The sequence below is a fragment of the Rhinoderma darwinii genome, chromosome 2 (genome assembly GCF_050947455.1).
Source record: "Rhinoderma darwinii isolate aRhiDar2 chromosome 2, aRhiDar2.hap1, whole genome shotgun sequence".
NCBI lineage: Eukaryota > Metazoa > Chordata > Amphibia > Anura > Rhinodermatidae > Rhinoderma > Rhinoderma darwinii.
In genome coordinates, this window is record NC_134688.1 from 246,471,783 (window position 1) to 246,497,182 (window position 25,400).

The following is a 25,400-nucleotide window of genomic DNA, read 5'->3' on the forward strand; positions in this document are numbered from 1 at the left end:
GCTACTTACCTGCAAACGCTGATGCTGCTGCAGAATCAACTGTAGCCTCTGGTGCCGATGTGGCCGACACGATGCAGGACCTGTGAGTGACGACACAGCGTGATCTCTCGAGAACAGGGCTGTGTCTGCACTGCCAGAAGATGGCAGTTAGATCGCTTGCACGATATACTGCAATACTAATGTATTGCAGTATATCGTGATTCTGACAGGCATCTATTAAGCGCTGCCAGTGGCAGGACTTAATAGGTGTACAAAGATGGCGGACCTGGGGGTCTTTATTAGGCCCCCAGGCAGCCATAGCAACCATCATCCCCCTGCGATTGCGTTGCGTGGGGCGCGATGAGCTGTTAGAGCGGGTCGCCCCCCTCTTTCTCACGATTTAAATGCTGCGGTCTGTATTGACCACGGTATTTAACTAGTTAAACTAGCGGGATCGCGCTCAAGCACGATGCCGCTAGTTATTCTGAAGTGTCGGCTGTAACATACAGCCGACACCGGCATCGTATGGAGCGAGCTCACTGCGTGAGCCCGCTCCATACTTTCCCTTCCCGGTTATGACGTAACTGTATGTCATATGTCGGGAAGGGGTTAACATAAATATTTGATTTAAACAATTGGCCATTTTCTGATGACACTTTCCCTTTAACTTGTAGTGCTCCTGAGTTAACAGTTCTAATATATTTATTTTTAACTTCCTAAGGCTGAATTAACACACAGCATTTCTTTCACTACATTTTTGACAGCATTTTTTTTCTGGTAAAAAGATGCTGAAGTCAGATGTTAGTGAAATACTGAAGTCTACAAACACAGCACTTTGGTTTTTGGGTTGAGTATCTTTTATTTTTTTTAAATGCAGTACGCTCTAGGTATGGCCATGTCTAGAATGTTTCAAAATAAACACCAAACGCCACCAAAACGGCGAAAAAATAGTGTGTGTGATTAAGACCCTTTGTAGAAATATCGCCCAGAAAGCTTCAAACGGTACTAAATGATCAATTATTTACACACTAAATCTATTTTTCATAGAGCACATGCAGATTTCCAGTAGCTCTTGAGGCAGCACAGACAAAAAGGTTTTCGTTAACATCTTGATATTCAGAAACTGGGTTAATTGCAAACACAATGCAGCTTTCCAATCCAGCAAATCGCCGGACAGTGTCTACAATGATAGCATCTCGTGAGATATCTTCCGCACGTCTGAAGGGTTTCACCGTTATTCTTCTTTTCTTTGTAAGCTTACGTATCTCTTCACGCAGTGGTCCTACGTATTGGCTGGTATGGTTTTCTGTGCTGCATAAAATAGCGATATCGCTTTGTGTGTAACCCTTAGAAAGATATCTCTCACAGTTTTGAGAGACATACTTTACGATGTCATCATGCACCAGGTACTTTATTTCACAAAATCCCTGTATCCCATGGCAACACCCACTCCTTTCTATCAGCTCAACCAAAAAAGGATCCTTAGCTTTGTCAGCAATATTTTTCATTTCTTCAAGAATTTTGGTGTATATTATCTGAGGGCTCCGAACCACCTTAGTTAAAATTTGCTTATTCTGCAATTTGCGTTCTGGCAGACCAGTCAATACATTGTGGTATGACTGAAAATAGTCCAGGAAAACCCAAAATACACCATCAGACTTCCAAACAATATCTTTTGCTTTTCCAAACCAATTACCTTCCTTTTGGCGAAAGTTTTGAGCCTCATCAGCTACAATGTGTTTGACGTTAATGTGTTCCTGAGTTACAAACCTCATACGTGTCATGGCCTGACAGATGTTGTAACTCCTGAAAATGAAAAAAAAAACCATATGGTTAAAATAATACATATAACGGTCATGTAGTCAAAGAAATAATTTTATTGTCAGTAACACCTGAATTTGATAAATGTAAGAAGATGGAGCACCCATGAGTTTATAGATATAGGTTTTTTAACACACAAAAAAAAATCTAAAAAGATAAGGAAAGACCTTCCATTAGAGGAAATATCTACAATAAATTTGCTAAAGGAAATCGGTCACAGTAAAGCCCTATTACACCAGCCCATAAGCGGCTAGCACCGATCAACGAGACATCGTTGATCGGCGCTCGTTTGCTCCTGTCACACGGAGCTATGGATGGGGACGAGTGGTCGTTACTCCGATCGCTTGTCTCCATACATTATTACCATGCCGGCGCCGCGTCTCCGTTTACAAAGGGAGATGTGCTGCCGAAAACGATAATAGTTTGCTTTTTAAAATGATACGATCAGCAGATGAACGATTGTTTGCTCGGTTATCTACTGATCGCTGCCCTGTTTACATAGGGCAATTATCGGCAACGAGCGTTCTACAAGCGCTCGTCTTCCCGATAATCACCCAGTGTAAAACCCCCTTTAGAAAGAGTTCCCTGTATATTAAATGAACAATACCACATGGCTGCATTCACTGCACCTTACATACTAGTTTGTTAATAGGGACACATGGTCCCACTTAGAATGGCCAATTAACCTACAGGGCATACTTTCCAGTGGTGCCCAAATGAGGCGTGCCCACTGCCTTGTTTATCTATTGGCATCCTTTAGATATCCCAAGTTAAACAGATACGTCTAAGGCTGCCACTAGGAGGAGAAAACAGAATCTGGATTTATATGACCAATTAGGTTCAATGGGAGCTGTAACATCCATCTTTAGTTTGTTTCCTCAAGTAGCAACTTTGTTGCAGAAATGACTGTATTTAATGTGTAACTTCAACTTAAATCAACACAGAATTGTAGGCCTAAGGGCATGCTCACATCAGCGTTAGGTTCCGTTGATGGGTTCAATCAAACCTTATGGAGCGGAGACAAACGGCAACCATTAGCAACGGAAGCATTACCATTGAAATCAATGGTACAATGCAAACGGAAGCTCTGGTTTTCGTTTGCTTTTCCTTAGATGGGTTCCAACGGAAAGGTCTGACAGAACCCATTATCGGAAACCGTAGTTTTGAAATGATAGTTACTTTCATAAATCTTTATAATGGTCAAAATTCTATTTTTCTGCTATGTTTTTCTCCGGTGCATACCCATAGATCTCCAAGCTTACAGACTACAAACAAATCTGTATGTAGTCTGAACCCGCAGTTATGTATTATTTTACACCATAAACTCCCTCTTCTACCGTCTTTAAGTTAGGAGGAAGAGGAGACAAATGGAACATATGACTGCAGAATGAAACAAACATGGAGTCTACATAGAAGTAAGACGCAAAATGGTAGCATATTCCAAATCCTGATTATTTGCTAAACTGTTTCATTTCTGATTTTAAGTGCATTGGAGCAATACATTTTTTTTCTTCCATAGGTACACAAAGTTCTGTCTGTCTACAGCCACCATTAGGGGGCGCTCACTGCATACAGATGAATACAGCTTCTAGAGAACGCAAAAAAGTGCATTTTCACCAAGTTTCCTCTAGTGGTTGTTGCAGTTAGCCAGTAGTATTCCAGCGGGGCAAGTGAATTTGCAGATATATTTTAGACTTGTAAAAATGAATAAGTCAAATTGCTATATTTACCTCACATAATCTCTTAATGGTTTATTCTCACAAATATAGAGAATATCATCAGTTGAACAATTCCGCATATTTTTTATTCTCTTGATTATCTCCAGAGCAATAACAGTCTTTCCCGTTCCTGGTGGTCCATGCACAAAGAAAATCTCGTTAAATAATTTCTTTGACAACACTTTATACTGTTCTATGGTAAGAAGGTTGAAGTACTCAATTCCAATCTTGTCCCTTAGCATGTTTCTAAAGCTGAGAATCACTATTGTAAGTGACTGCAGTAATGCTTTCACAGTGACCAAATTATTTAATTTGTATGTTACTGGATACTCAATATCAGGCCAGAAGCTTAATTTTTCATGCTTATCATCTAGACACAGTATTGCAGGGATTACACATAACTTTCCAGCGTAGCTTCCAACATTGATTAACTTTTGCTTCAAGGCGAAGGCTGTTCTTTTTGTATAGTCAAATTCCTTTTCAGAAACCTCAGAATTGAAGACAGAGTATAGTGTTGGATAGTTGTTCGGTGATAAAAGCAAAACGTCGCACACAACATTTGGGCTACTCTTCTGATCTACATCCACAGCCCAGCTCCTGGATACAAGGAGTACTGCCCCAGAATTTGGCAGTATAGTATTCATCTTGTCTTCCAAGCCAGGGTGCTCTGCTTTAAGCACCTCATACAATTTATCTGGTTTTATGATTAATCCATTCTCAATACCTGTGAGGTAGGACAAGCAAAAAAAAAAAAAAATTATTTATACCATTGAAAGAATTTCACCAAAGAACAATAACCATCCTAGTATCATTATAGTGCCTGAGTTTCTCTCTTGTGACGAATATCTTGATCTTTTATGACTAATGCCCTATACCAGATATAAATGGTTACATAGTATGTTAAAAAAATAAATATGTATTTTTCAGTTAAGATTCATAGGATTCTACTCGCCCCAAAGTTTTTTTTTTTATAACATTATTTTATTGGTTTTCAAAATAAAAGTAAACATAAGTGAAGCAGTACATTCGGCAGTAAAATGAAACAATCATAAATGCCAGTATAAAATCTCATATATCATACAGAAGAAGATGGTATGAGTCCATTGGCCGAATTAGCCGATGCGTTGTAGCAAATTTAACAACGGAGTTAACAAAGTGTAACAAAATTTAACAACCCCCCTCCCCCCGCCCTATGACATCTAGATAATGCAATTTCAGGGTTACATAGAAAAAAAAAGAGATAATCACAAGTACAGGAGAGTATCATGGACTCACAGCATCCCCATAATGTTACTACCTACATATGCGCCTCAGCTTACTCCTTCAGAACTCCCAACGTCCCTGCCACTGCCCTCGTCAAGTACCAAGAAGTAGAATAAAAGGGCACCATCAGATCTTTAATCTCAGAGGGCTGGAAATGGTTACATATAAAAGTTTTCCATTTTTTTGAAAAACTTCGAGGAACAAAATTCTGCAGTACGCATAATTTCCAGTCTATCCATAGAAATACACTTTTTCATTTGTCATATAACCTCAGCAATTGATGGTATCTGCGGTTTAAGCCAAAGGGCGGGTAGGGATCTTTTGGCCACCAGAAGGAAGGCATGTAAAGCATCTGGAATGCTCGGGAGTACCGGAAATACATGAAACAAAAGAGGTAGCGGCTCCATTTCAAGAGATAACCCCCATGTATCTCTTATGACCTCTACTATCTCCTTCCAATACATAAATTATTTAGGACAAGACCACAGCCCATGAAACAGATTTGTCTTGGGAGAATGGCATCTTGGACAAGCCACCAGTCTATCCAGGAAATTAGGATGGGGGGGTATGTCAAATCCATAGATAGCCCTATGGAGGAATTTAAAGTGTGTTTCTCGTCATTGTTCACAAATGACTGCTTTACGCACACAAGCCCACCCCTCTAGTAATTGCTGCGTAAGATCCAGAGAAGGTATCTCCCTATTCTAAACCTTAAACATTGTGGAAGAGGTGGCTTTGGTAAGCGCTTCTCTCAGTTTACGATAAAGAAAGGACAAGGAAGATTTAACAGGTGGATCCAGGATTAACGTATCTAAGAGATTCCCAGAGCATTCCGGAGCAATATCATGTATCCTCGCCTTCAGAAAAAATATTAGTTGGCAGTAAGCTAAGTGGTGGCGTGAGGAGACATTCTTTGAGACTTGTAGTTCTTGGAAAGTAATGTAACGACTGTCAGTGGAATGCAACAAATGGCTCAATCTAGATATCCCCAACAAGTGTAATTCATGAAAATGAGGGTTCTCCCTCCCTTGTGGAAATTCTGGATGACCCCATAAACTCATATGCTTGGAGATGTGTTGAGGGGGACCTAGAAGAGATCTAATGGACTTCCAAGCCATAATGGTGTCCCGAAGCAGGATACGATGTTCCGAAATGAAGTGTGTAATAAAGAGGACAGATGTAAAGGAGCCACCACCCCTGCCTCTAGAGTGTAATTAGAGTAGAAATTCAATCCTTGCAACCAATCAAGGCTATGACGTGCTAAGCATGCTAAATTGTAGCGGCGAAGGTCAGGAATATTAACTCCCCCCCCCTCCTTCGGTACCATGAGTTTAAGGGCAATTCTATGTCGTTTTTTATTCCAAATGTAAGAGGAGAACATTGAATTCATCTTCATGATGTCAGTGTGTTTCAGAAGGAGAGGAATTGTCTGCATTGGGTAGAGTAATCTTGGGAAGCTAACCATTTTCAGAAGATGACATCGTCCTATAAAGGAAAGGGGTAAGTGTTGCCAGCGCTGTAGGTCGTAATTTTATTCATAATTGGTGGGTAATTGAGAGTGTACAATGTATCGGGAGAGCGGCCAATATATATGCCTAGATACTTAATAGATGACTTGGCTATAGTCACCGGAATATTCAATGCAGAGAGAGAGGGCTTAATACCTTTGCCGGACAGGTCTTACAGTTCGCATTTTGTGACATTAATTTTGAAACCCGAGTGACATTTAAAATCTTTCAAAAGATCGAATATACGAGAGAGATCATGGAGAGGATAAGATAAGAACACCAAGACATCGTCAGCAAAGAAAGATGCCTTAAGAACTTCGGTTCCCACTTTGATACCTTTAATGTTATCATCAGCCTTCAATGTGCGGATAAAGGGTTCTAAAGCAAGGTTAAAGAGGAGTGGCGAAAGCGGACAGCCCTGCCGTGTCCCTCTGGATAATGGGATCGATGAGGATAGAAAACCTGGAGTATATATATTTGCAGACGGCGTTGAGTAAAAGGCACGAATAAAGGAACGGAAAGGCCCCACAATGCTCATAGAGTCCAATGTTCTACTCAGCCAATCCCAACTAACCATATCAAAGGCTTTTTCAGCATCAATAGTGAGGATAGCTGGGGATGAGTGTGCAGAAGGATTGACTTTAATATCATCAAGGACAGTAAGTATCTTACGAATGTTAGACACCGCTGAGCGGCCTTTCACAAAACCCACTTGAGTAGGAGAGATTAATCGAGGGAGTATAGTAGCTAGTCTATCTGGCATAATTTTAGAAATCAACTTTAAATCGGAGTTGATTAACGAAATTGGGCGATAGGAGGAGGCTAATTCAGGATCTTTTCCTGGTTTTGGTAGCACCTTATGTATGCAACATTGGAGGAAGCAGGAATTTGGTGGCCTGACATATATCCATTATATAAACGAGTCAAACAAGGTGTAATCTGGTCTCTCAGGATCTTAAAATATTCGCTTGCGTAACCATCAGGACCCGGTGCTTTCTGGAGTTTCAAGGAATCTATACATGTTTTCAGTTCTGCTTCTGTAATAGGAGAATTTAAGAGGGTTTTTTCCTCTTCCGTGAGAGCAGGTAAATTCAAGGACTCAAAAGCGGAAGGGAGCGAGTCCGAATTATGTGGAGGTCTAGCATATAAATCATCATCAAATTGTCTCAAAATGGTATTAATCTGTTTTGGATGTGTATGTGACTGCCCATCTTTATTGTTCAAAGAAGTAATATGAGTCTGTGATCCCGCAGGTCTGGACAAACGGGCCAATAATCTCCCCGCTTTATTACCATAACGAAACAGTTTAGCTTCCAAAGCCGAACGCTTCAGCCTCTCCCCTTTGTCCATCCACAGTTCATATTCCCCCTTTGCTTTCTGCCAAGCATCTTTATATTGTGGAGTTGGAGTGGCCTGAAAGCGGGTGTAGGCCTGTCTTAGTGCAAAGCTAAATTCCGCTATTTTTTTCTTTGTCTGAGATTTAAATTTTGCAACATATGCTATAAGATGACCTCTCATAACCACTTTTGAGGTATCCCAGAATAATTGAGAGTCTAGTGAATGAGCCTCATTAGTGGTTTCAAACTCTAGCCACCATCCCTTGAGCAGAGTCTGGAACGACTCATCTGATGCCAGATTGCCTGGGAATCGCCACAGAATATCCGTGCCCCTAGGAAAGAAATCATGTATGTCTAGAGTTACTGGAGAATGATCCGAAATAACCATAGCTTCAATGTCGCAGCGATGTATCCGCTGTAGGAGAGAGGTCGATACTAAAGTGTAGTCTATACGCGACCATGATTGTTGAGCGTGTGAGTAGTGGGTATACTCCCTACCGTCAGGATGATATATAGGCGCCAGGAGTCATGCAGGCCTGTTTCGGCAAGAAAATTTTGTAGTGTGGTGTCTTTAGGATGTACTGTTAAGAGTGTGGGTTTATTATCGTTACGCCTATCCTCCGCGGGTTGTAGCACCACGTTCAGGTCACCACCCACAAGTTTAGTTGGATTAGGATCTGCCACAAGTACATTACTCAGAGTGTGAAAAAAGGGGGGACTACGGACATTTGGACCATATACATTGTAGATACTAATAGAATCTGTAGGACCAGTAAGTTGCACATTTACCCACCTTCCCTCTAAGTCGGATGTAGTGCTCGAGACCGAATAAGGGAGATTTTTACGTATGAGTATAAGAACTCCGGCCTTAGAATGCTGGGCAGGGGACCCATAGACATGAACTACCCACAACTTTTGCATACGATGATAATCTGAAGCTGTAAGATACGTTTCTTGGAGAAGCGCGATGTCTGTTTTTAGTCGTTTGAGATGGCGCAGAACCATCATGCGCTTATGTGGCGACTTGAGCCCTTTAATGTTCCACGATACTATTCTCATAAACAAGTAACATTAGTGGCATATCTTTGTGGATGTCTAAGAGCATAAACTCCCCTTTAAACCAAAAATATATAACCAAAGTGGTATCTAACAATGGGAATACCCCACAACATGGTAGTCTATGCAAAAGTGTACCAACCATGTGTTTGTGTCGTTGAACTTCACTTATTTCCGACATATAAAGATACAACTGTCGTGCAAAGAGTTAGAGCAATAACGGAGAGCTGTTCCTATCTATCTAAACCGCTGGTGTGGGTGTAGTGCTACATATACATGCACAAGATGTAGTAACAGAAGATAAATAAGCTAACATATGGCTTCAGAAGTGCCATATCGAGCATGACATGTAACAGATATAAGAGTTTCAAATATCATTAACCACAGAGCATTACAATCTTATATTAATAAAAAGGATATCCTGCCCAAGTCGTGGTCGTCTTCGAAAACTTGGCCACTTCTGATTAGGCGCCGGTCATGGAAGTTGTTGCAGGAGATTTAGAAGTCTTTGTGGTTTGAGTGTCGAAGATGAGAAACCGTCCGATGAAGAGTTGTCGTCTCTGGTCTTCTCACGCGATTCAATAACCGGAATGTGTGGAGAAGACGGAAGTTCAGCAGATATGGGCTCCAAGATGGCCGCTGCTGCTTCCGGTGAATAAAAGGTATCGTAGGAGCCATCTTTGTTAGCAACCTTTAGGATTGCTGGGTATAGTAATGCAAACTTGACTTGTCGTTTGTACAAGGCTGAACAAATCTGGGAGAAAGCTCGTCGTTTTTTCGTGACTTCCGCTGAGAAGTCACCGAAGATCAAAATGCGATGTCCTTTGTAATCCAGACCCTCACGCCTGCTTTTAAAGGCCTTTAATAAAGACATTCTGTCCGAGTAATCTAAGTATTTCACAATGACTTGACGCGGTCTGTCTCTCTGCATTTGTTTTTCTCCTGCGGCGGGACGGAGATCCGGCCCGACTCTATGAGCACGCTCCACCTTGCACGGCTGGCGAATCCCCAAAGCGTCAGGTAGGTCTAATTCACACAGGCGCCGTAGATCTTTTGCCAACACCGACTCTGGCAGTCCCACTATACACAGGTTATTTCTACGAGACCTGTTTTCCAGGTCTTCAACTCTTTCCCAGAGCTTCTGGTTTTCTAATCTCGTGTCCTGAACTAGTTGACGGAGATCTATAAAGTCAGTGTCCACGTGATGCATGGCTATCTCCACCGCCTCTAATCTTTCTCCCTGCTTCGTCACAGTGTCATGCAGTTGAGACAGAGAAGTATTTACTTTCTTAGAGAGGGAGTCTTGCAAGTCTGGGGATATCAGCTGTGCTACTGCAATCGCCAGTTGTTTATAGTCGAGATTAAGTGGAGACTCACCAGCTGTCGAGGCAGACGCGAGTTGTGGGACCTCAGGCTCAGCCGAGGAACTTTGCAGGGAAGTTTCATCCGCCATGATGGTTGTCTGGTCGACCACGCGGCTCTGTTTGCTCTGCGCTCTGGATTTGCCCTTGATATGGACAAATCTATCCATACACCCACACAGTAAACTCCCGTGCTGATGAAGATAAGGTTCAGTCGTCCCAGCGGTGTGTAGTGAGATCTGACAGAGAGATTATTGGTTTTAGAGTAGGAGCGCTCTCACTTGTGCGTCCTCACATGCCGGGACCGGAAGTCCCAAAGTTTATTTTACCTGGTACCGTTAGATCTCCCGCAACTGCCATTTCAGTAGTACTGAGCTGTTTTAGCAGCGCCACTGATTGGAGGAGAGCTGCTGACTGACAGGCGATCATAACGATAATTTTCCAGAAGAAAATCAATAAGAAATAATTGTCATTAATCGGTCACACTGCCACAGTTTGAGAAGCACCCGCTTATATGACTCTAGACGCATATAGGTTTGTGTGTGTATGTGTTAGATCTCAGAAGTTATGTAGCCAATGCGCCTAGAATTTTTTTTCTTGTAGCCTAGCTTTTTCGGTTTTTCTCTGTTAATGTCTATGGATATTTTTTTATAACCTGGTTCCTGGAGTCTTTTTCCAGAAAACAATGTAGCGGTGTACGGACTCAATAGAAAGTCTATAAGTCCATACACCGCTACATCGGCTTTCCGGAAAAAGCCGAACAGAAACAAAGCGGCTGAACGATCACACGAGCACTTCTGCAGCTTCGTTTTAACGATTGGTGTGGGGTCAAGGTGCTTGGACCCCCACACTATAACATGTCAGAAGTTTGAATATTTAGTTACCCTTTAACTTGTTATTTCAAAAAATACAATAAGGTACATACAAGTACAACACAGAAAACATATCGTGCTGTATTAAGCACATTGGACATCGACATGTCCAGTATTATGTCAGTTCAGCAATTTTAAGAAAGGAAAGTAGAGAGACAAAAAAAAACGGAAAAATAACTTCTAGTGTGATCTACAAGGTAATGGGCTTCCAGAAAATAGAGAGATATTTTCGTTTTCTTCTCTAAGCGGACAGCATATTAGATGAACAACCCAATGAGTGAACCTTTTGATCAGTTCATATTTTGTGGCTAAACCTAAACTTCCATACATTTTAGGAAACAAAGGATTGTCTCATGAAGTGGCTGTCCCTGTAATGCATACATATTCAGGGGCGTAGCTAGGGGGGGGGACAGGCGGGGCATGTGCCCTGAGCGCAACCCGGTGGTAGGGAAGGGGGAGGGGCGCCGAAGAGAAGCTGATCGCTGCTGATAGGCGCCCCGTATGTCGGACATCTGCAGCAGCTTAGGAAGAGCCAGGACATTACGGCGTTCTGACTGGGGTCTGTGACGGCCAGGCAGTGGACCAGTCCAGTCACCTGACCTCACGTCAGTGACATGAGGTCAGATGACAGGTCAGGGGACAGGTCCACTCCCGTGCTGCACCCTCCCAGCATCTGCCTCTACTCTGTGCTCTGTCGAGAAGCAGAGAGGAAGCTCCGCCCACACACAGCCCGTCCTGACCTGTGATGCTGTCAGCAAGGAGACATGGTGAGTGTCTGTGTGTGTAGTGTGTGTCTCCGTGTTTGTATGTGTATAAGTTACAGAGTGTGTGTGTGTCTCTGCATGTGTTTGTCTCTTACATCTACTACATTATCTGTAGTCAGAGAGTTATCTCTGTGTTATCTGTGGTGTTACATAGGACTGCAGGTAACATCTACTACATTATCTGTAGTCAGAGAGTTATCTCTGTGTTATCTGTGGTGTTACATAGGACTGCAGGTAACATCTACTACATTATCTGTACTGTGTGCTAAATTACAATCTCAGCTGTGCTACACAGTACAGATAATGTAGTAGTGTTACCTGCAGTCCTATGCAACACCACAGATAACACAGTGATAACTCTCTAAATACAGATAGTAGTGTTACCTGCAGTCCTATGTAACACCACAGATAACACAGTGATAACTCTGATTACAGATCATGTAGTAGCTGTTGCCTGCAGTCCTATGTAACACCACAGATAACACATTGTGCTAAATTACAATCTCAGCTCTGCTACAATGTGTTATCTGTGGTGTTACATAGGACTGCAGGTAACACTACTATCTGTATTTAGAGAGTTATCACTGTGTTATCTGTGGTGTTACATAGGACTGTAGGTAACACTACTATCTGTATTTAGAGAGTTATCACTGTGTTATCTGTGGTGTTACATGGGACTGCAGGTAACATCTACTACATTATCTGTGCTGTGTACATATGTGCCTGTGTGGGTATATATGGGTCTGTTTGTGAATGTGTCTTTGTGCTTGTATATATGTGCCTTTTATGTATTTGTATATGTTCCTGTCTGTGTATTTATCTATCGGTGTGTGTGTATATGTGTCTGTACGTCTATATATTTACCTGTATGTATGTATTCCAGTATGTGTGTATGTATATTTGTCTGTATGTCTAAATATCTGTCTTTATGCATGTACAGTATATATGTTCCAGCGTGTCCATATATGTGGTTAATTTTTGGTTTGTGTAGGGGGCGGCAATAGAGAGTCCCGCACAGGGCGCCATCCAACCTAAGGCCGGCCCTGGCTGTCACCAACCCTAGTCAGAAGAAACTCAGCCGCCGCCTGCGCCGCATGACCTCCTCGGCTCCTCCGGTAAGTCACACCAGGCAGAGCGGAGAGTGGTAGCGGTAGGCTACCGCTCACCAGTCTGTTCACAGTGTGGCGCTAAGTACAAGGTGTGGCGCTATTTAAAAGGGGGGGAATGTGGCACTATTTACAAGGGGGGGGGGGGGAGTGTGGCGCTATTTACAAAGGGGGGGAGTGTGCTTCTATCTACAAGGGGGGAAGCCGGCTGTGCGTGGCACTATCTACAAGGGGGGCTGTGTGGCACTATCTACAAGGGGGGGGGGAGTGTGGCACTATCTACAAGGGGGGGGAGTGTGCTGCTATTTACAAAGGGGCAGCGGGCTGTGTGTGGCACTATCTACAAGGGGGGGGGGGTGCTGCTATCTACAAGGGGGAAGCCGGCTGTGTGTGGAACTATCTACAAGGGGGGGGGGGAGTGTGCTGCTATCTACTAGGGGGGAAGCGGGCTGTGTATGGCACTATCTACAAGGGGGGCTGTGTGGCGCTATCTACAGGGGGTTGTGTGTGGCCTCTTTAATTAATTTTCTTTTAAATTTATTTTTATGTTAATTACATTATAGAACTATATCGCTTGTAAAATGTAGAAATGCTTTTATACTCGAGTTACATTAAAAAAATTGTGAAAAAAAATTACATCTCATTGATTGGTAGGGAAAGAAAACATGGCGAGGGGGAAGGAGATGTCGGGAAATAAGTTGGGGGGGGGGGGGGGCGGCAATCTGGATCTTTGCCCCGGGTGCAGGAGAACCTAGTTACGCCTCTGACATATTTTACATATAGGTAAGTTCATATGTGGTAGACTTGTTGTAAAAAAGTTTTAAAAAATATATTCTATATGTCGGAATGGGGTTGTTTTTGCAGCATCCACGTGGATTTTTCCAAGGGGCTATCCCAGAATAAAAAATTAATTTGTTTTGTTATTTATGTTATTTTAGAAAAATGCTCCAGTTGCGATATATTCCCTTTAACTCATTATAATGGTGCCCCTTGGTGTTTAATCTGTATAGTAACGTGCACGTCCTCCTACTGAGCTGAATGAGGGAGGACGCAAATGCTCAGTTCTATTCTCCAACAGCTTGTTAGAATGTCTCCTCACTTTTAGTACACAACACTGGACAACTTCTTTGATGACATATTGGGTTGGTTTCCTATTTGTCATTATAGCATTATTATAATGCCTAATTTTACATTACTGTCTAAGACCTCACTTTTTTTTTTTACAAAAACATGAATGCATGGCATTGCTTAAAACAGTTTCTGTTTTTAGTGGTGGTGTGAATGGAGAAAGATTGCCCTCAGACCCTTGTGCAATGTTTACCATATTTAGATTTTTGAGGTAGGAAAGGGAGCAGGGGTTTCCTAGAGAATGGAAAACTTCTTCAGGGTAATAAGGTTATGAATCACTGCCCTAATGTATATGAACCCCAAAGCTTCATTTACATAACACATTTTTGGAGTCTGTATTAGCTCCATATTAAAGTAGATGTTAGTCAATGTAGTTATTCACCTGGCCTTAAATTCTTAGCATAGGTCATCAATATCAGATCAGTGGGGGTCCCACTCCCAGCACCCTCGCCGATCAGCTTATTGAAGGGCAACCCCTTTAAAATGCAGAGATTGCTCTATGAGCAGCCATGTTACAGTCGTATATATAAGGACATACACAGTGTTCAACCATAACATTAAAACCACTGGCGTGTGATGAGAATAACATTGATTATCTCGGAACAATGGCTTCTGTCAAGAGGTCGGATATATTAGGCAGCAAGTGAACAGTGTAGCGCTGTCGGCGCTCACCGTTATCTGGCTTCCCCTAGCAGCCACCAGCATTTATTATCTATGTGGCGGCGTCCTGCTCCTCCTTCCCGGGGACACCGGCATGTACTGCTCCCATCTGTGCCTCGCTCCGGTAGGGTGGGTGCGCACACGCCCACGAGACCTCTTAAAGGGCCAGCATGCGCACCACTATATCTCTCCCTATATGTGCACCCTGTCCTACATAAGTCCGTCCTGTACTCCTTCCTGTGCCTGAGCGTTGTTGTGTCTACCCATGTTCGTTTAGCAAATGGTCCCTTAGTTGTATCCTGTTCTCAGTGTTCCCATATCCTGTGTCCCGTATCCAGTATTTGTGCTTGTTCCTGAGGGAAATCTAGTGTTGAAGTCGATTTCATCCTCTTTGCCACGTGTCATCTGCCACGCCAAGTGTCATCCGCCACGCCAAGTATCATCTGTGCCAAAGTGTCTCCTACTCCACGTGTCTGTCAGAACCTCTGTACAGGTACTGTAGTTCGAGACTTTCATTGTAGTTTGGCCAGCTGCTACGGCAGAGCGGCCCAATGGGCCCACATACCCCACAGCTGTGACAGTATGCTCAGGCCAGACGTGACAAACAGTCAGTTCTTGATGTTGATGTGTTGGGAGCAGGAAAAATGGGCAAGTGTAAGGTTCTGAGCGCCCAAGGTCAAAGTGTGATGGCTAAAGACTGGGTCAGAGCATCTCCAATACGGCAGATTTGTGGGGAGTTCTCTGTATGCAGTGGGTACTATGTACCAAAAGTGCATCAAGGAAGGACAATGGGTGAACCGGCAACAGGGTTATGGGCACCCAAGGCTCATTGATACGTTTGGGGATTGAAGGCTAACCCACAAAAGAGCTACTGTAGCGCATATTGCTGATAACGTTAATGCTGGTTATGATTAAAAGGCGTTAGGGCACACAGTGTATCACAACTTGCTGCGTTTAGAGCTGTGTAGCCACAGACTGGTCAGAGTGCCCTTGCTGATCCCTGTTCACCACCGAAAGCGCCTATAGTGAGCATCAGAACTGGACCATGGAGCAATAGAAGAAGGTGACCTGTTTGATCAATCAGCTTTTATTTAGAAATGAACCATATAGCAATGGAAGAAGATGGCCTGTGTCTGATGAATCACATTTTCTTTTACATCATGTGGACAGCCGGGTGCTTCGCTTACCTGCAGAAGAGATGGCACCAGGATGCACCATGGGAAGAAACAAAGTCAGCGTTGGCAGTGTGATGGACTAGGCAATGTTCTGCTGGGAAAACTTAGGTCCTGGCATTTATGTGGATGTTACTTTGGCACGTACCAAGTACCTTAACATTGTTGCAGACCAAGTACATGCCTTAATTGCAACTGATTTGTAGGCTTGAGAAAGTGCATCGACGCGAAACAGCTGTTGCCTGTGTAGTACTCCCTGTTTTTACCCACTTTTTCTAAAAAATAACAATTAAAAGAAAACTTCATTGGGTGAGTGCCACTCTTTCCCTCTACTTGGAGATACTGTTTGGACTTGCTGTTTCCTGAGTTGAGCACCCCTTGCATTACTTGACCTGCTGGAATTCCTAGGCAGTTACTGTCCTCCGCCTGAGGCCTCATGCACACGGCCGTGCCCATAATCACTGCCCACCATTGTGGTCACGGCCGGGCGCATTTGCGTGCCGTGCTCCCATACAAAGTATAGGAGAACGGCCCGTAAAAAACGAAAAGTAAGACATGTTCCATAATTCCCGGCACGGTTCTACGGCACGGACACCTATCCGTAGCGATACGGAAAGGTGTCCGCGACCAATAAAACCAGGCGGGTCCGTAATTGCGGACCATATTGCGGTCCGCAATTACAGAGTTTTTTTACGGTCGCGTGTATGGGGCCTGAAGGACTGTTACCCCATGCAGTGCCAACCCACTCTCTCCTGTTTTACTTAATCACAACTAGATTTCCTAATGTCAGTGGCCTTTCAGAAGGATAATCCACCCTGCCACACTGCAAAAATTGTTTAAGAATAGTTTGAGGAACATGACAAAGTGTTCAAGGTGTTGACTTGGCCTCCAAATTCCCCAGATCTCAATCTGATTGAGAACTGTGGGTTGTGAAAGAAAAAGAACTCCGATCCATGGAGGCACTAACTCGCAACTTATAGATCGCCATATATACAGATTTATCACCAGATACCACAGGACACTTTCAGAGGTTTTCTGGAGTCCATGTCTCAATGGGTCAGAGCGGGTTAGGTAGCACGAGGTGGACCTTCACAGCATTAGGCAGGTGGCTTAATGTTACCGCTGAATGGCGTGTGTATATATATATATATATATATATATACACATGCATACATACACACATACACACACACACACACACACACACACACACACACACACACACACACACACACACACACACACACACACACACACACACACACACACACTTTATTGAAATTGCAAAACCAAGAAGTGAAAGCCATAAGGTTATTCCAATTGAGGAAGTGGCAGGTGTAGATGTGCAAATAATCAGATTTTGAAGCTCCTAGCTCCAATATGTGGCAGATGGGAGTGGCATAAAAGTCAGCTTGAAAGCAAAGTTTTTCAGCCACATGAAACCTCAAAAATCAGATTGAGTGGTGTGGGATGATTGTGTGATTCCTCCTGTTCGTCGATGTGCCAGTTATCGCTACTTTTCAAACTGAGTGGGACAGAATCCTTGAACTGTGAGAACTTGGTTTATCACTCTGGAAGATTAATACGCGCCTCATATCAGCGTTGCGTGTCCCGGAGGCTGGGGGAACAACGACGAACGGGAATGACAAGAGGTGCGCGTAGGTGAACCTCTGCACGGATGGATCGTCTGATTGGAAAAATGGCACGTAGTGATCCATTCTGTACTGCAAGTTAAATAAGACGTCACATTCCAAGCCTAGGGCGGTAACCAGTGTCGACACAAACCATCAGAAGGCGTTTGAACGTCATTGGGCTATGAGCCAGAATTCCAGCTACAGGTGTTCCATTGACCACATGACAACGCTTTCAAAGGCTATCATGGTGCACAGCAAGACGGCAATGGAGGTCTATCCTCTTCAGCAATGAGTCCTGGTTTTGTCTCGGACACAAGGATAGCCAGAGATTGGTCTGGAGATCACGTGGGCAACGCCATGAAGAGGTCTTACTCCCGGTATAATGGTGTGTGGGGGGGGGTATAATATACGGTAGCCGGACCCCTCTAGTTCTAATTTCAGGTACACTAACAGCTTGGCCTTACATTGATTTGGTCATGGAACCAGTGGAACGGTCATTTCTCCAAAGTATCATAGAAGCCGTCTTTTAATAGGACAACGTCAGTACGCATGTTGCTCGTGCTACTGTGAGCAGCCTGCGTGGCCTAAATATGCTACCATGGCCTGCAGCGTCTCCGGACTTGTCTCCCATCGAGCACATCTGGGACATTATTGGTCGGATTTGCAAAGGGAGCTGCCAGCTGTCAATCTTGATGATTTGCGTGCCCAAGTGCATTCAGCATGGCATAACATTCCTCAGACAACCATTAACAACCTCATTGATAGGATGCCAAGGCGTGTAAGTACGTGTATTTCTGCACGTAGTGCTCATACTTTGTTTTCATTTGCATATCATTAACAGGTCTATTGATCCTGTGATTTCCACAATTCCAAAACGTTATAGATAGATAGATATGCACTCCTCCCATTCTGCCCTGGGTGATATTAATCAGTTCAATGCTGGATCCTACCATCCCCAGATATATGTAGGCTTAGTCCCAGTTCTGGGTGTATGTGCAGAGTAGATTTCCACCTATGGAGGACGCCTTGTCGTGGCAGGTGGGAAAACACAATTTGATCAAAACGTGTACTAAGAACCTCCCTATTGGAAGTAGATTTAGCAGTAATGCATATTTATTTATATTTAGTGGCTTAGGCGACATTAGTGTTCGCAGTGTGCTGTCGCCATTTTCTTGTGTGCTATCTATATTTATAGATATAGAGATCTATAGATATATACATACAAGTAGAAAGCAGTTGAACTCACCACAGAAAAAATTAATAAGCAGGTGCCAAGCAAGTAGTCCCAATCCAAAGACTGTATAAATATATGAAGAAAATTGTGCAGCACTCAAATTGAAAACATTTAGTTTATTCAGCCAACATCAGACAGTGCAACGGTCCAATCCAACATTGGGACCATGCTTGAGAAAGGCCCCAATGTGGGATTGAAACGTTGCACTGTCTGATGTTGGCTGATTAAACTACATTTTTACAGTTTGAGTGCTGCAAGATTTTCTTATATATATATATATACACACATATATATATTTATATTTTATGTCCAAATTTTAATGTGGTCATGTCAGTGAGGCATTGCTGTAACAATGTTTCATTTACTGTGCAATTTGCTACTTTGTCATGGTTTACATTTTACTAAATAAAACTAGTTTAAGAAAAGACAAAAACTGCAGTAATTGCAGATAATTATTTTTTTAGAAGTACATACTGCCAAACAGACTGTCTTGTAACTCCTGTAAAGGTTCCAGGCCTTTCTTTATGTACACTGGCTTAGCCAGAGGTGGTCTGTCATCAATGGCTAGTCTTTCAAACTGTGACTCCAGAGAAGGCTCTATGAAAGCAACATATTAACAAATTAATTAGGAAAGTGTTAAAATTGTCAAACAAATGTAATAAAACAGCAGATAGAAATAAAAGGTCATAAAAAGTGCAAAAAGTTCTAGGAATAACATCTACCGTATGTAATACACAAAATGTGCTCCAACATTTTGATCAGCCAGTGTAAATGTAAAGTTGTATTCACACAGGTGTAATATGTATATTTTCTGTTGAGAACAGGATAAGATCTGTCAGGACAAAGCAGGGAAACCTTTCTCAAAGTTTTGGGCTTGTGAAATGTTTGCTTGAATAATATTATATTGGAGGGATCTGATCCCATCCTTGGCAAAAAATATGCAGCTCTAGTACGGAGGCATATAAAGCCATCTGACTGAAGCCCATGGAAGACAAGTCCGGTGTGCCTAATATTCATCCTTTTTTTTTCCCCTCTATAAATTGTTTGTTATGTCTCCATCTACTGAAATACAGATTAGCATTTTAGGCTGCCAATACACATTATATTGTGTTCGTGGATTACCGATCCACCGATTGTCTAACGGGGCCTCCCTACTTTCTTCCAATGGCAAATGTCAGGGTAAAAGAGGAACGAACATGATGGATTTTACTATGGCTAATTTTAACATTCCTATCTATCAGAGACTTAAACATGCACGACCGAGTGTGCATGTTTATGGGTCGGTCGGTCTAGATAGCTGTACAGTGTAACCAGGTTGAGGGGGCTTAGCCTGGCAGCAGTGGTTCTGTTGGGCTGCATCCTCTACATGTCCTTGATATTAGAGCAGGGGCTCAGTTGCATGAAGTCACTGTGAAGTGCATGGGGGGTGGGGGGTTATGTACTAAGAACCTCATGTTAATTTTTTTTTTACGTTGCATAAATAGATCACTGTAAAAAATGTTAAGACCATTTTCTTTTCCTTTTTGTAATAAATGCACATATTTAATTGCCACATTTTTGAGCCTCAATATATAAGAAGTTGGTAAATTGAAAGGGTTATAGTGGAAATCACTCTGGTGATCTTTTCACATAATAACAGTGATGTAGGATATGTCACATACAGCTAAATGGGGGCATTTTACCCTCTTCCTACCAGTGTAGCTAAAGCCGTCTGCACTAAAGTGTTTTGTTTTTCTTGTATAAGGCCAGAGCTACATAGGTGATACTGCTGAAGGAACAGCATTGCCCGCAATGCATCCATGTAGAGCTTTGTCATAACCACATGAAACCCTAGTTTCCCCATTGTTTCCGTTTTTACTGCAATCTGACAGTCAGAGTAGTTTAGCATCCATACTGGAGATGATGGATTGCTAATGTGGGGTGTAAAACGGCATTTCAGGGGGTGCCACAAAGCGTGGCTTGTGTCCTTGAGTGACATGTGTGCTTTGAGAAGTGGTAGTAGATGGTTGTCTTGTTGGTTATTCAATCAAAAGGAGAAAATGACAGAATTAACATATAAGTAAAGTAAGTAACTTATTGTCAGAGGACTGCTTTTAAAATCATTATAACGCATCATCTAACATATTCATTGTATATTATTTGAAATTCACGTTCATCCGCAGTATTGTATTCGGTTTCATTTGTAGGCGGTGCGAACATTAATCAACATTTCCTTGAGGTGCGTGGCATAGAAAATTAACGAGGCTCTGTCACCACATTATAAGTGTCCTGTCTCCTACATAAGGAGATCGGCGCTGTAATGTAGGTGACAGTAATGCTTTTTACTTAAAAAAAACAATCTGTTTTCACCACTTTATTAGCGATTTTAGATTTATGCTAATGAGTTGCTTAATGCCCAAGTGGGCATATTTTTACTTTAGACCAAGTGGGCGTTGTACAGAGGAGTGTATGACGCTGACCAATCAGCGTCATGCACTCCTCTCCATTCATTTAGTCAGCACACAGGGATCCTTTTATACTGTCTTATACTGACACATTAATGATACTGAAGTGTTTAGACAGTGAATAGACATTCCACGGGATGTCCATTCACAATCTCTGCACTTCGTTACTCTGTCTGTGGTAGTTACAGCAGAGGAAGGGTAATCTCGCGAGATTACGGTGTAGATGACAGGTTACAACGAGATTACGCTTCCTCTGCTGTAACTACCACAGAAACAGTAACAAAGTGCAGAGATTGTGAATAGACATCCCGTGGAATGTCTATTCACTGTCTAAACACTTCAGTATCGATAATGTGTTCGTATAAGACAGCACATAGTGATCTAAATGGATCCCTATGCGCTGCCTAAATGAATGGAGAGGAGTGCATCACGCTGATTGGTCAGCGTCATACACTCCTCTGTACAACGCCCACTTGGTCTAAAGTAAAAACACGCCCACTTGGGCATTAAGCAACTCATTAGCATAAATCTAAATTAGCTAATAAAGTGGTGAAAACAGATTGTTTTTTTTAAATAAAAAGCACTGCTGTCACCTACATTATAGCGCCCATCTCCATATGTAGGAGACAGGGCACTTATAATGTGGTGACAGAGACTCTTTAAGGAAACCACTGCTGCAGATATAAGGTGGGGCTGGCACATCGTACCGCAGAATAGCCGACATTTATATACATCTTATAACACAATGTCTATAAGAAAACAAAAATCATTTACCTGGACCCTGGTTGGCCAAGATCTTCACCCACTCAGATGCAGTCAGCTGCTTTGCTTGCAGATGTTCTTCCAAACAGTTGTCAGCTTTAGAATCTAAGATCCAAGACTGAGGATCCTTCACGAAGCCGAGGCAACAGAATGGCTTCACTTCCAAAAAAATTACATATCCTGAATGCTTGTTCCCATCCAAAACATCTTTAATTGTGAGAGTGTAAAACTCATTTTCTGCTTCGCAGTCACCGAGGTGGGCAAATCTCATACTTTTCAAATCTTCTCTAATAAAAATTTCAAGATCTGAACCTTTGGTTTCTCTTCCACAACCTCTTACTGTTCTTTTATCATCTACTCCAATAATCAGGCACCCTCCATCACTGTTTCCAAATACTGAGAAATATAGTTTCATTACTTCTTTGATTCTTTTCGGTGAGCTTTCTGTGGAAAAGTCTTTGAATTCAACATGCTTTGATTCTCCAAGATCCAGTTTTTCACCCAGACATAAAAATTCTTTTGCTAGCAAACGTTCCATGACACGACACTTACCAAATGGGACCGTGGAAAAGCGAGCACGCTTTCCTATTCCTTGTGACTTTTTTTCTATTAGGTCCATCACCTGCCTAACATTTGCCAATTTCTTTGAGGTGAAGTTTCGAATATATACACCAGTATCTAGAGCACAAAGCATGGGACCTTTTTTTTTCACACCCCAGCTTTTAACAAATATAAATAGATATAATCCATGCTGAGAAATATCATAGTATTCGTCCTCATCTTCGTCATATATCAGTTTATTTAATGTGCATTCAAGATCCAGCCCTAACCCATCTGTACTGTAATTGAAATCTTCATCATCGCTTTCAATCAATACTATTCCTCCTCCAGAGTTTAGTAAGGCACATACAGCTTTACTTATATTTCCTCCCTGACATAAACGTTTTTCTTTATTCATGTTTTTTCTTCGCCCTTCACCCAGCGTGGCTTTGTCCGTATAAAACAATTTATCAGGGTATTTAAATACTTGTCTTAAATAATGGCAACTAGGGAGAGAATAAAAAAACAAGTTATGTTATCAATATAATTAATAATTACTTGTACATTACTCTAGATTACAGTGTTTCTCAAATGTTCCTAAACCAGGTACCCCCTACTCAAATAAATTACCTCTGAGTACTCACAAGGCTATGATCATACACTGTGCTGGGCATTAGAAGCACAGAATGAAGACAGTGCAAGTATCCTCTAGAGACAACCAGGCACCACAGGTTGAAAACCTCAGCTTTAGGCCTCATGCACACTTCCATCACCGTTTTCACGGCGGTTTCTCACGGATCCGTGTGTCCGTTATGATATCCGTGTGTCTGTCCTGTGTTTCCGTTTCAAACGGACGTCATGCTTCCGTCAAAAAAACGGAAGGTATTGAACTTTATTTGAACTTGTCACATGTCCCAGTCTGTGAAGTTTTGCAGTTGCTAGGGCAACGGATCCGTCAAAAACGGACGGCACATGGAAGCCTTTCGTGTGCCGCCTGTTTTTTTTGACGGACCCATTGACTTCTATTGGCCCACGGTCACGGAATCACTGACAAAAGTAGGACATACTCTACTTTTGACGTAACGGAACAACGGATCAGTCAAAATAAATTGCTGTTTGTACCCACGGCATGGCTTAGAAGGGAAGGAGCGTTATTTGGGTTTTGTAGCTCAAATTTTGCTAGAATGGTTTGCAGCGCCATGTCACATTTGCAAAGCCCCTGCGGGACCAAGTCACCACCAAAAATGACCCAATTTGGGAAACTACACCCCTGAAGGCATTTATTGAGGGGTATAGTGAGCATTTTGACGCCACAGGTTTTTTTGCAGAATTTAGTGTAATTATGTTTTGAAATTAAATTAAATTTTTCGGATAAAATGTGGAAATTTTTACAAGGAATAAAGGAGAAAATGCACCCCAACATTTGAAACCCAATTTCTCCCGATTACGGCAATATCCCATATGTGGTAATAAACTGCTTTTTGGTCCCAAAGCAGGGCTCAGAAGGGAAGGAGCGCCATTTGGCTTTTAAAGAGGCTCTTTCACCAGATTTTGCAACCCCTATCTGCTATTGCAGCAGATAGGCGCTGCAATGTAGATTACAGTAACGTTTTTATTTTTTAAAAAACGAGCATTTTTGGCCAAGTTATGACCATTTTTGTATTTATGCAAATGAGGCTTGCAAAAGTACAACTGGGCGTGTTTACAGTAAAAGTACAACTGGGCGTGTATTATGTGCGTACATGGGGCGTGTTTACTACTTTTACTAGCTGGGCGTTAGGAATGGGAGTGTATGATGCTGACGAATCAGCATCATCCACTTCTGTTCGTTAACACCCAGCTTCTGGCAGTGCAGACACACAGCGTGTTCTCGAGAGATCACGCTGTGACGTCACTCACTTCCTGCCCCAGGTCCTGCATCGTGTCGGCCACATCGGCACCAGAGGTTACAGTTGATTCTGCAGCAGCATCAGCGTTTGCAGGTAAGTAGCTACATCGACTTACCTGCAAACGCCGATGCTGCTGCAGAATCAACTGTAGCCTCTGGTGCCGATGTAGCCGTCACGATGCAGGACCTGTGAGTGACGTCACAGATCTGCACTGTCAGAAGCTGGGCGTTCTGAAGAGAAGAGGATGTTACTTCTCTTCAGAGCGCCCAGCTAGTGAAAGTATTAAAAACGCCCCGATGTACGCACATAATACACGCCCACTTGGACTTTTACTTTTAAACACACCCACTTGGACTTTTGCAAGCCTCATTTGCATAACTACAAAAATGGTCATAACTTGGCCAAAAATGCTCGTTTTTTTAAAATAAAAACGTTACTGTAATCTACATTGCAGCGCCGATCTGCTGCAATAGCAGATAGGGGTTGCAAAATCTGGTGCCAGAGCCTCTTTAAAGCTCAAGTTTTGTTGGAATAGTTCTTGGTCGTCCTGTCGCATTTGCAAAGCCCCTGAGGAAACAAAACAGTGAAAACCCCCAAAAAGTGTCCCCATTTTGGAAACTAAAGCCCTCAAGGAATTTATTGAGTGGTATAGTGAGCATTTAGACCCCACAGGTTTTTGAATATCAACATTTTATTACACTAAAATATTGAATTTTTTAATTTCCACAAGGGATAAAGGAGAAAAAGCACCCCAACATTTGTAAAGCAATTTCTCCTGAGTACGGCAATACTCAACATGTGCTCATAAACTGCATTTATCATTTGCCTGGACATATGACAGGGCTCAGAAGTGAACAGCACCATATGCATTTGAGGCCTATATTGGTGATTTTCACAGCCTAGGCCCACAATTGCTGGGTTCCGAGGTCAAATAGTAAAACAATCCCACAAGTAGCGACCCCTATCTTGGAAACTACTAAAGTAGGACATTTTAAGGGGTGTAGTGAGCATTTTAACCCAACGTGTTTTTTCATTAGAAATGAATGCACAGCGGATGGTGCAAAGTAAAAATTCCAATTTTCCGTTGTTATGCCATTCTAGTACACAATATGTTGTGCCCAGTTTGTTCCACTGAAGTACCTCATAAAATAT

At 42.4% G+C, this 25,400-nt stretch overlaps 1 protein-coding gene across 1 annotated transcript in view; it reads right to left on the reverse strand.

The window, feature by feature from the left end:
• Positions 1–500: 500 nt before the first annotated feature.
• The window catches only part of LOC142741064 (schlafen family member 9-like), a 57,075-nt gene continuing 32,175 nt past the window's right edge, over positions 501–25,400 (reverse strand). The window contains exons 5-8 of the mRNA XM_075850456.1: positions 21,832–22,865; positions 19,088–19,210; positions 3,531–4,242; positions 501–1,785 (exon numbers count right to left, since the gene is read on the reverse strand). Coding sequence (XP_075706571.1) covers positions 1,014–1,785; positions 3,531–4,242; positions 19,088–19,210; positions 21,832–22,865 — 2,641 coding nt within the window. The 3' untranslated portion in view covers positions 501–1,013. The remainder of the gene's footprint in view (positions 1,786–3,530; positions 4,243–19,087; positions 19,211–21,831; positions 22,866–25,400) is intronic.